Genomic DNA, 15,200 nt, shown 5'->3' on the forward strand with positions numbered 1-15,200 from the left:
TTTACAGCCCGGGTCTGCCTGTTACTAATCTTGAGCTGTCGTTTTTAATTATACCATTTTTGGATAGATACGATGTTTTGATGGCCTTTTATTGCATTTTAATGCACTGTTGCAGCAATCAAAAAATGTAATTCTGGAGGTTTGATTTTTTTTCTCACTATGTCATTTCCCGATCAGATTGATTGATGTTATATTTTGGTAGTTTGGACATTTCTTAATGGGCAATACCAAATATGTGTATTTTTTATTATTGTTTTATTTTCAATGGGGTAAAAGGGCAAATGGGTTTTTTCCCCCATATTTTTTACACTTTTTTAATTTTTTTAATGATTTTGATAGTCCCCCTGGGGTACTTTATGCCTACCCTATCTGTCTGATGGATTCTCCTTATCAGAGTAACGCTTCAGAATTGCTCTGATCAGGAGAAATGCTGTGTTACTATCAGTGCCAGTGCTCAGGAAACACGTCATGGCAGCAACAGGGATCATCATCTTACCCCACGCTGCTATGGCAACCCATTGGCTTCCTGTGATTCACCGCCCATGGGGTGGTGAATAGGACGATCCCCACTGGTGTGCATTAGATCGCCCTGTCAGAGTTTTACAGCTCGATCTAAAGGGTTAACAGGCGCAGGTGGATTGGAGATGCACCAGTGCCAGTTAGCTACACATGACTACAGACATGTGCAGGGAACTGCATCCTGTCAGAGATGCAGGGCCTACCCTCAGGGACCCAGAAAACCAGTGTCGGTAACACCAAAACATTCATATGATCCCTGTCCCCCCCCAAAATTGGTGACGGGCTAGGGTTGGGCCGAATGGGTGGTCACCTAGGTGTGGAACTGATCCAGTCCACTAGACAACAACCAGGGAGGAGGGGCCAGACAGTCAGTAAGTAGAGGTGAAAGGAGACAGACGTAACGGTACTGATGGGAGAGTGTAGCAGTGACCTGTCAGGCTCAGGCATGTGGTTGCCGAAGGAGTACGGCGGAGTACTCTCGGAACCATAGCACCGATGGAGTGCAGAGCCCTAGTTCAGGAAAACGCTCCAGGCAGACCTAATAAAATCTGCATGGTGAGGGGACCATCCAAGACCTCACCGACCGTAAAGTCCGGGGCACAGTAACGATGGGAGAACCTGGGAACGAGAACAGAAATCTGACCCAATAGGGTTCAAGTTACCGGCCGTATGGACTAAGCCTGCAAGACAACCAGGAGGAGATCCCCAGATGCTCCAAGCCCCGGAGACCCACCAACCAGTGACATGTGCAGGGGAAGTAAGCCACCAGGTCATCACACTGGCACTGGAACTAAGGGGACCAGTGGTGAAGAACAGCCTCCATCGGGTTGCAAGCAACATGTCTGTGAGTAAGGAACCAGTTACACTGCAATTCCTTGTGTTGCTTACCTTCTTTCTGCGCCCCCGTATTATTAAAGGACGTAAACAACAACCACCATCATCTATCCCCTGGGGTGTGGCCCTACTTGCGGAGGGCCGCAACAACCAGGCTGCCATTAATATCAGCCCCAGCAGTGAGAGACTGTGCAGCGGCTCGGCGGCTCCATCTATATAGCCGAAACCCGCAAGTGGTGTCACGACAAAAACTTATTTAATAATCCCTGTAAATAATCCCCTTTTTAAAAGCGAACCCCCAGGGTCACGGAACCGGGCACCGGCCATTACACCCGTGTCACTTCCCAGTGAAACAAGGCTCGGGACTGAGTACCCCATAGCCCTGGGGTGCGACACATCTGTCTGGGTTCCTAAAAACCTGTGAATATATATGTATATATATGTATATATGTATATATATATATATATATATATATATATATTATGTATATACACTGTGTGTATGTATATATATATATATATATATATATATATATATATATACACACAGTATGTATACTGTATATATACTGTATATATAGGTATGTAAGTAGGTACCGTGTTTTTCCAAAAATAAGACACTGTCTTATATTTGTTTTGCCTCCCAAAAAAAGCACTAGGGCTTATTTTTGGAGGAGGTCTTATTCTTGGAGAAACACGGTTGGGGGGTAAGTTTACCCCCAAAAAGGGAGACCCCCCACTTCCCAGGACACTCATACTCACCAGACCTGGACATCTGCGTGGCTCCCAGGTCCTCCTGTGATCTCCGGTGGTTGCTGCACGCCGTTTACCCCTGCTGCTGGCTGACACACACAGCAGATCCCAGACACACACAGCAAATCACACACAGCAGAACCCAGACACACACAGCAAATCTCACACACAGCAGATCCCAAACACACACAGCAGATTCCAGACACACAGCAAATCACACACACAGCAGATCCCAGACACACACAGCAGATCCCAGACACACACAGCAAATCACACACACACAACAGATCCCAAACACACACAACAGATCCCAGACACACACATCAAATCACACACACAGCATATCCCAGAAAAACACACAGCAAATTACACACACAGCAGATCCCAGACACACATAGCAAATCACACACACAGCAAGTCACACACACAGCAGATCCCAGACACACACAGCAAATCACACACACAGCAGATCTCAGACACACACAGTAAATCACACACACAGCAGATCCCAAACACACACAGCAGATCCCAGACACACACAGCAAATCACACACACAACAGATCCCAAACACACACAACAGATCCCAGACACACGCAGCAAATCACACACACATCAGATCCCAGACACACACAACAGATCCCAGACACACGCAGCAAATCACACACACATCAGATCCCACACACACACAGCAAATCACACACACAGCAAATCACACACACAACAGATCCCAAACACACACAGCAGATCCCAGACACACACAGCAAATCACACACACAACAGATCCCAAACACACACAACAGATCCCAGACACACGCAGCAAATCACACACACATCAGATCCCAGACACACACAGCAGATCCCAGACACACACAGCAAATTACACACACAGCATATCCCAGATCCCAGACACACATAGCAAATCATACCCACAGCAAATCACACACACACATCAGATCCCAGACACACACAGAAAATCAAACACACAGCAGATCCAGACACACACAGCAAATCACACACACAGCAGATCCCAGACACACACAGCGAATCACACACACAGCAAATCACACACACTGCAAATCACACACAGCAGATCCCAGACACACACAGCAAATCACACACAGCAGATCGCAGACACACACAGCAAATCACACACAGCAGATCCCAGACACACACAGCAAATCACACACACAGCTAATTACACACATAGCAAATCACACACACAGCAGATCCTAGACACACACAGCAAATCACACACACAGCAGATCCCAGACACACACAGCAAATCACACACAGCAGATCCCAGACACACACAGCAAATCTCACACACAGCAGATCCCAAACACACACAGCAGATTCCAGACACACAGCAAATCACACACACAGCAGATCCCAGACACACACAGCAGATCCCAGACACACACAGCAAATCACACACACACAACAGATCCCAAACACACACAACAGATCCCAGACACACACAGCAAATCACACACACAGCATATCCCAGAAAAACACACAGCAAATTACACACTCAGCAGATCCCAGACACACATAGCAAATTACACACACAGCAAGTCACACACACAGCAGATCCCAGACACACACAGCAAATCACACACACAGCAGATCTCAGACACACACAGTAAATCACACACACAGCAGATCCCAAACACACACAGCAGATCCCAGACACACACAGCAAATCACACACACAACAGATCCCAAACACACACAACAGATCCCAGACACACGCAGCAAATCACACACACATCAGATCCCAGACACACACAGCAAATCACACACACAGCAAATCACACACACAGCAGATCCCAAACACACACAGCAGATCCCAGACACACACAGCAAATCACACACACAACAGATCCCAAACACACACAACAGATCCCAGACACACGCAGCAAATCACACACACATCAGATCCCAGACACACACAGCAGATCCCAGACACACACAGCAAATTACACACACAGCATATCCCAGATCCCAGACACACATAGCAAATCATACCCACAGCAAATCACACACACACATCAGATCCCAGACACACACAGAAAATCAAACACACAGCAGATCCAGACACACACAGCAAATCACACACACAGCAGATCCCAGACACACACAGCAAATCACACACACAGCAAATCACACACACTGCAAATCACACACAGCAGATCCCAGACACACACAGCAAATCACACACAGCAGATCGCAGACACACACAGCAAATCACACACACAGCAGATCCCAGACACACACAGCAAATCACACACACAGCAAATTACACACATAGCAAATCACACACACAGCAGATCCTAGACACACACAGCAAATCACACACACAGCAGATCCCAGACACACACAGCAAATCACACACATCAGATCCCCAACACACACAGCAAATCAAACACACAGCAGATCGCAGACAAACACAGCAAATCACAGACACAGCAGATCGCAGACACACACAGCAAATCTTACACACTGCCGATCTCAGACACACACAGCCGATCGCAGACACACACAGCCGATCATAGACACACAGCTGATCGCAGACACATACAGCAGATCGCAGACACATACAGCCAATCGCACACACACGCACACATCTCAGCCTCTCAGGATTCTGCCGGCGAGAAGAGATCGGTGGTGCTGGATGAGGTGAGTGTGTATGCGATCCGATGTATGTGTGATCCGATGTTTGTGTGTGCGATCTGATTATGTGTGCAATCCGATGTTTGTGTGTGAGATCTGGTGTGTGTGTGTGTTTGTGTGTCTGTGTGTGTGTGTGTGCGTGAGATCGGATGTTTGTGTGTGAGATCTGATTGTGTGTGTGTGTGAGAGATCTGATGTGTGTGGGTGTGCGATCACTGCAGGTCCTGCCACTCAGCGTCGGGTGAGTGATTGCAGGGTGCCGCTGTCTATAATGAAGTGTCCTGCAGTATCTGTATCTTTTTTAGCTGCACGGACACTTCATTACTGCGCCGCGACTAGGGCTTATTTTCGGGGAGGGCTTATATTTCAGACTTTCTCCGAAAATGCTGAAAATCCCTGCTAGGGCTTATTTTTGGGGAGGCGCTTATTTTTGGAAAAACACGGTAGATAGATAGATATGTATCTAACTCCTCAACAGACTTTAGTCCATGATATTTTAAGGAAAATTAATATTACATTCACTAATAAATGTAATATATATATATATATATATATATATATATATATATATACATATATATATATATATATATATATATATATATATATCATACATCAATCAATTAAATGTACATATATATATATATATATATATACAGTACAGACCAAAAGTTAGGACACACCTTCTCATCTCTAGAACAACTGTTAAGAGGAGACTTTGTGCAGCAGGTCTTCATGGTAAAATAGCTGCTAGGAAACCACTGCTAAGGACAGGCAACAAGCAAAAGAGACTTGTTTGGGCTAAAGAACACAAGGAATGGACATTAAACAAGTGAAAATCTGTGCTTTAGTCTGATGAGTCCAAATTTGAGATCTTTGGATCCAACAACCGTGTCTTTGTAAAAAAGATGAACGGATGGACTCTACATGGCTGTTTCCCACCGTGAAGCATGGAGGAGGGGGTGTGATGGTGTGAGGGTGCTTTGCTGGTGACACTGTTGAGGATTTATTCAAAATTAAAGGCATACAGAACCAGCATACCTACAACAGCTTCTTGCAGCAGCGTGCTATTCCATCCGGTTTGCGTTTAGGTGGACCATCTGTTACGTCACCACCGTAGTCTGCTCCAGCGACTTCTGCTCTGATCACCAGGCGCCGCCGTGTTCCTGCTGTGGATGGTGCTGGTGATGGGAGAGGAGTCGATGCCAGCAGCACCGGTGGGTGCAGGCTCCGATCATCCACTGGGCTGGGTTATCTTGGGATCTGCAGTACCACTGGCTGACTGTGGGTGGTGTGTGTCATCCAGCTGAAGTTGCCAATGTTCAGCTACAGCCAATGGGAAGACACCACACCCTTCTTAGTTCCCCTCCTGTCTGCTGACCTCTGCCAGAGATAGTTCTGATTTCCTGGCTCCTGATCCGCCCTATTCTGTTTTGTGATTCCTGTGTGCTGACTTCTGCGTGTTTTCTGACTACCCTTCTGCCTGCTAATTTTATACCTTGCTGCCCGATCCGGATTTGACCTCTGCTACGTTTTCTGATTACGGCCTTGCCTGCCGATTCTGTCCCTGTTCTGCTATTCCTGGTTTGACCCTGCCTGATGACTACTCTCATCGGACTGCAGCCTTCCACAGGTAGTGATCTCCAGGGCCCTGTGTAATTCCAAATCCCTGTATAGGGGTTAAAGGGTTTCAGGGTTATGGGGGTCCTGCTTGGTGAGTGGCTTCCCTCTAGCCTGTCGATTACATCCCATCTGAGTCTGTTGATCCAGGCAGGCATTACACCATCATTTATTTTTCAATAGGACAATGACCCCAAGCACACCTCTGGGCTGTGTAAGGGCTATTTAACTGAGAAGGAGAGTGATGGGGTGCTACGCCAGATGACCTGGTCTCCACAGTCATCAGACCTGAACCCAATCGAGATGGCTTGGGGTGAGCTGGACCGCAAAGTAAAGGCAAAAGGTCCAACAAGTGCTATGCATCTCTGGGAACTCCTTCAAGACTGGTGGAAAAACATTTCCGGTGACTACCTCTTGAAGCTCATCAAGAGAATGCCAAGAGTGTGCAAAGTAGTAATGAAAGAAAAAGGTGGCTACTTTAAAGAACCTAGAATATAAGACATATTTTCAGTTGTTTCACACGTTTTTAAGTATTTTATTCCACATGTTTTAATTCATAGTTTTGATGCCTTCAATGTGAATCTACAATTTTCAGAGTCATGAAAATAAAGAAAACTCTTTGAATAAGGAGGTGTGTCCAAACGTTTGGTCTGTACTATATATATATATATATATATATATATATATATATAAAACTTCTATTGCACTTTTTAAAATATGATGGATTGAAGTCTGTTAAAGAGTTATATCATTTTATATACAGTGAGCTAAGGAATTGATAATGTGTTTTGTATCGCAAGAATGACTTTAGTATTTAAAGTTTCCATTGGCCTGTTGCCTTTAAGTGACTGTGGCATGGAATGTAAGCTTATCTCTCAATAAAGTTGTGAATAGTTATTCTGGGCACTCTTGTTTCTATTTAAAAATGATAATCACTTACCCTGTGCGGTCTCATAAGCGGAGGGATATTATGCTCTAATACATATACATGAGCCAGCTGGAAGTATAAACTGCCAATGTGGGCAATATAATACTTTTAGCTTAATGTTTTGGAATTTATAATCTAATCAGTGGTAAAACTCTTATTTCAATGTTCCTTAACCCCTTCACCCTCATGCGATTTTCTATTTTTTTTTTTATTTTTTTATTTTTTTTCTCCTCTTCTTCCAAGAGCCATAACTTTTTTATTTTTCTGTCCATAATAAAACTGACCTGGCAGTATGATTCTCCAGGTCACTACATGCACATTTATACTAAACATATATATATTTTTTTATTTAAGTGGTGGAAAAAAAAATCGGAAATTTGTAAATACATTTTTTTTTATTATGTTGCTAAATTCAGAGACCTGTAACATTTTCATTTTTAGGGCTGTGTGAGGGCTTATTTTTTGCACACCCTTAGCTGGGAATTTTGATATGATATGATGTTTTGATCACCTTTTATTGCATTTTATTGCAATATTTCAGCAACCACAATAAACGTAACTCTAGCTTTTTGATTTTTTTCTCGTTATGCCGTTTACCGATTGGATTAATTTATTTTAGATTTTGATAGATTGGACATTTCTGATATGCCATGATACCATCTATAAGTTGTTTTTGAACTTTTGTATTTCTTTTTATTTTTTTCATATTGTTAAAAACTTAGGGGACTTGAAACTGTGACCCTGTAATGTATGAAAGAAATCATGATCTCCTATGAACACTGACTGTGGACATTGAAAAATAATGATGAGCATGGTGGTCATCAGCAAACTCCTGGCTGTCATGACATTGGCGCTCTGCAATCTTGTCACGTTTGCACCAATGGGAGGATGGACGCACACACCCTGACGGTGCATGATAAATGCCACTGTCAGAGATTGACAGTGGCATTTAACAAGATAATAGCTATAGTCAAGGCTTAAATCGAACCATGGCTGTTAAAGGCACTTGATGGCTGATTAAATCAGCCATCGTGCATGGGGAAAGATGCCGCTGAGCATGAAAGGCAGGAACACAACTCTTCATGTACATGTATGTCAAAAGTCGTAAAGGTGGTGAAAAAAAATCAGAAAATGCATTTTAGTCACATAAATTAAAAATTCTTTTTAGCACCTCTTTAATATATTGGATCCTTTAACACAAAGGCAAAAGTTTACTGAGTTGACTTATCTTAAAGGAGTAATCCTGCTACATGATGTCATGACATATTACTTGGGCTAGTAACTCTCCGTGTGGGCTGAAGGTTGGAGACCCTCATAGATCCTAACAACAAATGAGGAGAAGGTTTCATCTATTTTACTTGCCCGACAGTGTTCTCTGCTCCATTTTGTGAGTAGGGCAAGTGAATCGCAAGCATTATGTTGTCAATACTTGTAGAGTAGGTGTGTGGAGGTGCCAATATACAGGGAACAATTTTGTTAGGTGTCATAGTGTTATACTAGATCCATTCCAAGAATCTTGTTGTCCTGAAAATGGGATCCTCAATGATGAACATGATTTGGGATGCCCTTGCCATACAGTATCAGTTGTAATATTGAAAAATCCTCTTTAAAGTGAACCTGTCAGGTACAATATGACACCAGAACCATGAGCAGTTCTGGGTGTATATTGCAAATCCCTGCCTAACCGCCCCTGTATACACTAGCATAAATAAACAGATCTTTAGAAAAAGTATTTTTAAAGATCATTTCTTATATGCTAATGAGGCCAGGGACTAGTTGCAAGAGCGTTACTTTTCTTGCCTGATTGGCCCACATAGAATGCTAGCACACCACTGTGAGTGTACTAACATGCTAATAAATGCACAGTGCCGCCTCACATACTTCACTCTTGATGGAGATCGATGGAGAATGGATGCGCACTTCGCATGATCCGGAGTCCACAGCACTATACCTCACTGAAGCCGGGAAGCTTACACCCGGTATCAGTTTAGTGCACATGATCAGAACTCCTGGGTACTCCGGAACATGCCCAGTGCCCACCCATCCACCTCTGGCCGCCATCAAGACTGAGGTATGTGCGGCTCCACTGCGTATTCATTAGTATGTAAGTACATCCACAGGGATGTACTAACATGCTATGTTGGCCGGCTAGCCAGGGGAACTAACGCACTTAGTCCCTTGCCTCATTAGCAAATTATAAACAATCTTTAGAAATACTTTTTCTAAAGATCTCTTTATCTATGCTAGTGTATACAGGGACTCTTAGGCAGGGATTAGCAATATACACCCAGAACTGCTCATGGCTTTGAGTGCATTTTGCACCTGACAGGTTCCCTTTAACTACTATAGTATATCTTTGTGTAAGAACAGAAAGTTTTGTAAATCTACAGTATGTCTACGTCAATCATGTCATGTTGAAGAGGATTCCACGTCTTCTTCAGTTCTTTAGTAATATGAATGTTCTATGCTGATGGGAAAACTGTCTTTTAGATCTTGAGGGTGTTGCTTATTATCTTTACAGGACTAGGTATGAAAGGATCATTAAATAGTTGTATGAGCCTTTTATCATTTTTTTATAGTGACTTAAGTTATCTTTTTTTGCAAGTTATTGTTAAGCATACTACATGTTTTCACAGAAAACAAAAGAAAGTTAAAATTTAATGGAAAATGAGTCAATTTCCTCAACTGTTAACAGGTACAATGTGTCCTGAGAAGCTGAAAATGCTATGTACATTCCATCTTACATACAGTTTGTACAGATTATATCAATTAGCAAATCATATATTGTGATCTTGTTATCATGCTAGTATTGATTATTAAAATGACAATTTCTTTTAAAACAGGGAAGTGCAGGGACTCTAGGGAATTCTGGTATGCCTGGTTCACCTGGAGTGCAGGTAATGTTTGCTTTTCAATAATTATACTAATCTATATATAAATGAAGCAATACTATATGAAGCATTGTTATACCTTACACTCCACAGGAGAAATTAATAAACCAGACTTTAAAATCACATTCAATTTTGGAGAATTAAAATGAGAAATGGTTTTTCCTTCTGAAAGAGCTGTGTACATTGTGTAACTCTGGTTTAATTATTGCAATGTGGTCAGCCAATTGTCCTGTTTATACTTTTATGGAAAACATAAGCGCTTTCTGCTGCCTTTTCATTTCACGAACTCCTTTTCATTCCTCGGCAGGTTTTATTAATTAAACTTTAACTCCAATAGTGTAGATTTTGATAAAACACATATCTCATGTCTGATTTATTTATATCAGTGCAACAACTGGTTTAAACAAAATAACCAGTGCATCTACAAGTTATCTTCTGTCTTCATTTTCCAGTATTGATGATCAAAAAGTCTTTTACATAGACCACCCTTGCTGATGGTTGGAGCACTGAAAACATAAATAAAATTTCAATAAGAAAAAATGTTGGGAATTCTAGGATCTGCAATTATCATCTCCAAAATGAAAGGGTTGGAAATGGTCTATATGATGAAAACTCATTGGCACTGCTCATAGTGCTCAGATACTAGAAATGGGACACAACACTGAGCACAATCAAACCGATAGTGACACTTTTGTCTTTTGGAATTTCCAAATTTTTTGACAAAGACAAATGGTTTTAAGCATTTTTTAGATCCTTTTGAACATTAGATCACAGATCCAGATCACTGACTTTACCAACATTATTTAATATGGAATTAGGAGATCATTTTGACAGTATGCATACAAACTCTTATTGGGTTGTCCACTCTTGCACAACCCTTCTTTAACACTAGAACTACTGGACTCGTGACACCTATATAGAAATACATGGTGCAAAGTAGTCAAAATGACTACCTCAGTAGTTGTAGTGTTAAATGTTAAAGTTCCACAGGTAAAGTAATAAAAAACTACATTCCTCCTAGACTGACACTGTTCTAGTGATGTTGGTGCTGTATCTACTGGTGGTCACACAATATCGTTATGCAAAATACTACTACAGCCACAGTTGCTGATTGGCTACGAGTTTCGCGTTTCTGTCAACTGTCAAGGCTGAACTGCTGATAGACTTTTGTGCTCAAATGACATAACAATGATTTGTAATGCTACTACAATATAGCTGCAATAGAGCCTGTCAAGGAAGCGAGTATGTGTTTTTTATTAAATCGGTGGCACTTTAGCATTGCAGAAGTTTGTCAGTAATGGACAACCTCTTTCAAAGTCTTGTATGCTTTGGACAATCTATTTTGGTTGCAAGTGTTAAAAACCATAAAGGTTCCAACTCATTCAAACCACAGCAGTAAACTGTAAACTGTAGGAGACCTCTGGCAGTAAGTGTTCAATTTTCCTGCAACGCTACCAGGTGGGAATAATAGCGTTATACATTCCACTGATGTCATGGGCAGTATATGAAATGCATGGATGTGCTTGGAGTCTCCAGAGGAAAAGACACTCTTTATAGATGCTATCTCTGCATATAAAATGACGGTTTGAATAGAAAAATAGCCACTGGTAGAGTACCAATCCAAAATAACAAAGTAGAAAGCCGGGGTAGCCCCCCGACTTGCTACTTTGTTAATGGTTTGAATAGTAATAATTTAATTGAACTCTTGTTTTTCCTATGTTTTCTAAATGTACATATACAGTGGGGGAAATAGTATTGAGCACGCCACCGATTTTCCAAGTGAATATATTTCTAAAGTTGCAACTGACATTAATTTCTCATCAGATGTTGGTAACAACTCTTCCAATCCACATAGGCAAAGAAATCAAACCACAGATGTCCATAAATTTAATGATGTATAATAATAAGAAATGACAGAGAAAAAGTATTAAACACGCTAACTGAAATTTATTTAATACTTCGAACTAAAGCCTTTGTCGGTGGTGACATCTTCAAAACACCTCCTGTATGGAAAAACTAGTCTCATGTATTGTTTTGGTTTGATTTTGGCCCATTCTTCCATAAAAATACTCTTCAAATCTGGAAGGTTCTGTGAACTCCTTCTATAAACTTTGTACTTTATTACCTTACATAAATTTTCTATTGGATTCAAGTCAGGTGATTGGCTGGGCCATTCTAGCAGCTTTATTTTCTTTCTCTGACACCAATTGAGAGTTTTCTTAGCTTTGCATTTGGGATCACTTTCTTGCTGAAATGTCCTCCCTCATTTCATCTTCATCATCCTGGTAGATAGCAGTAGGTTATTAATAAGAATGACTTGGTACATTTGTCCACTTATCTTTCCTTCAGTCATATGAAGTTTGCCAGTGCTAAATTCTGAAAAACAACCCCATATCATGATGTTGCCACCTCAAATCAATCAATCAATGTTTGTATGGTGTTTTTGAAGTGATATGTAGTTCCATTTTGCCTCCAAGAATGATGATGTGCATTATAACATTCAAACAGTTCAACTTTGGTCTCAACTGACCAGACCATATTCTCCCAGTATTTTCCAGACTTGTCTAAATATTGTTGAGCAAACTTTAAACACGCTTGAGCATGCTTTTTTGCATAGCAATGGAGTCTTATATGGTGAGAGTGAATACAGGCCATGAAGAATAAGTGCATAACTTTTTGTTTTTATTGAAGCAATTGTGTCTGCTGCTTCCAGGTATTTCTGTCACTCTTCACAGGTGGTTCTTGACTCTTGGACAACTTTTGTGGTAATTCTTTGCACTTCTCTGTCTGAAATCTTGTGAGGGGCATCTAGTCGAGGCCGGTTTATGGTAAAATTATGTTCTTTCCACTTCCGGATTATGGCCCCACCAGTGCTCAGTGGACCCTTCAGTAGCTTAGAAATTTTTCTATAACCAATGACATCAGTATGTTATGCAACGATAAGGTTGCGAGGTTAGAGACAGCTCACTGGGTTTTACCCATCATCAGATGTTTCTTGTGTGGCATCTTGATAATGAAACACTTTTTATGTGGGTGATCAGTTGAACAAGCTGATATTATTTTCACTAAGTGTCAGGATTACTTGCAAATTAATGATGGATTCTAGCTGGTGGCATGACTTTCCATGGCTTTTAGCACACCTCTTTCTTCTTGTGCTCAATAGTTTTTCCCTGTGTCATTTCTCATTATTACATATCACTAAATTTATGTACATCTAAGGTTCGATTTCTTGGTGAGAAATTCATGTCAATAGTACCTTTAGACATATATTTACTGGGAAAATTGGTGAAATATTCCATACTTATTACTCGTGCTGTACATACTGGTATATTACATCAGTAGAATAATACAATGATGTATGCTCTAGGGATTCTTTTGGCAAAATTGTGATGATTATCATACTGGAGGTACCTTATTTTTATGACTATAATAGACACTAGACTATAAAGTGGACCTAAAATTTAGAGGGGGAAATAGGAAAAAAATTTGAAGCAAAAATTGTGGTTATGATGCGCTGTTTTGAGGAGATAGGCTGCTGACACTGTTCTGGAATGAATTTCCTCAATTTTGTACTTACGTCCCCTGTCTTGTGCCCCTTCCTTGTATATATGTTCCCCATCCTGTTATATATGTCCTCCATCATGGGACCATCCTGGTATATATGCCTCCCATTAGGCTGCCTTTTTTTAACACTTAAAACAAATAAACGATTAGATTCACCTTCCTTCCGCTCCCCAGACATGTGTCGTCCTCTTCTGATGCTGGCAACTGACTCTGGCTTGTAAGAGACTGGCAGCGCATGATGTCACTGCCATCTGCCCCAAGTCACAGGCACCAACATTAGCTGCTGCATAATACAAAATTACTATTCACTGCTGCATATTCCACCCACTTCTTGTAGCCCACATCACTGATAGTAAAAATCTTTGCAGTCATATAATATTTTGATCTTGATGCTCAGAAGTGGGCAAGATTATAGGAGTGGGAAGCAGTGAATATTAATGTTCTTTAATGACACACACCCCACTCCTGCCCACGATCCTGCTCCTGCCTCCTGTGACCACACTCTACTGCCACTGCTTCCCCCCACAACGAGCCAAGTACTTCTCAGTTTACAAGATCTCACTTTCCTCCCAAATTTTTTTGGAAAAAGTGCATCATATAGTTTTAAAAATACAGTATGCTCATTTAATAAATGGTAAGAAAAAAATTGACCTAAACTAATATCATTTAGTATTAGATAATTTTTGTGTGAAAAAAATCAGTTATATTTTGCATGTTATTTGAATTAGGTACAAGATAATTTTAGTGAGACATTCCTGTTATAAAACTGCTAAGTCTGCCAATTATTTGTACGCTAGTTTAGTATTTCTTAAAGTATGTTTTGTTACAAAAAAGATTTTTAAAAGACAAAAATTATCTACTTTCTTATAAATATATTTAATTAACAATGTGATGTAAGTATTTTAAAGGATCACTAATGATTAATCCTTTTTTTGAATTCTGCCAAATTACTGATGTATATTCTGTTGCTGTACTCCGTTCATGGCAGTGGAGGTTTGTCACACCGGCGGGGCTTTCATGTATCAGTGATGTTGAAAGCTATGCCATTGTCATTTTTTTTTGCCAGCAGGGACACCCCAGAAGGACAGATTTCAACTGAGGTGCCAGACTAAATGTACTTCTCAGCCTCAGCAGCAGGACATTTTAGGACAACACTGATTAAGTGTGGTTCCTTTGCGGGTGCCACACTACTTCGTGGAATAAAGGTCTGGCGATCTACTTCTGTAATATGCTGAGAAAACCTGATGGAGAGTACGACTAAAGGAATTTGGTATAGTACTGGAAGATGCAACCCTAGACACTCAATAGGCTACTTGGGGAAGAACTGATGGCCCACCTGAGTATGATCAATGTTTATAAGATGTCAGGATGAAAGTCGCAACTTTCTCTTGACGTTGATGTTGCTTGGTTGACAGGG

The 15,200-nt window shown here is 41.1% G+C and overlaps 1 protein-coding gene across 1 annotated transcript in view; it reads left to right on the forward strand.

Moving 5' to 3' along the window:
* The window catches only part of COL21A1 (collagen type XXI alpha 1 chain), a 415,279-nt gene that overhangs the window by 221,932 nt on the left and 178,147 nt on the right, over positions 1–15,200 (forward strand). Inside the window, exon 10 of the mRNA XM_075340296.1 lies at positions 10,172–10,225. Coding sequence (XP_075196411.1) covers positions 10,172–10,225 — 54 coding nt within the window. The remainder of the gene's footprint in view (positions 1–10,171; positions 10,226–15,200) is intronic.

The sequence above is a fragment of the Anomaloglossus baeobatrachus genome, chromosome 3 (genome assembly GCF_048569485.1).
Source record: "Anomaloglossus baeobatrachus isolate aAnoBae1 chromosome 3, aAnoBae1.hap1, whole genome shotgun sequence".
Lineage (NCBI taxonomy): Eukaryota > Metazoa > Chordata > Amphibia > Anura > Aromobatidae > Anomaloglossus > Anomaloglossus baeobatrachus.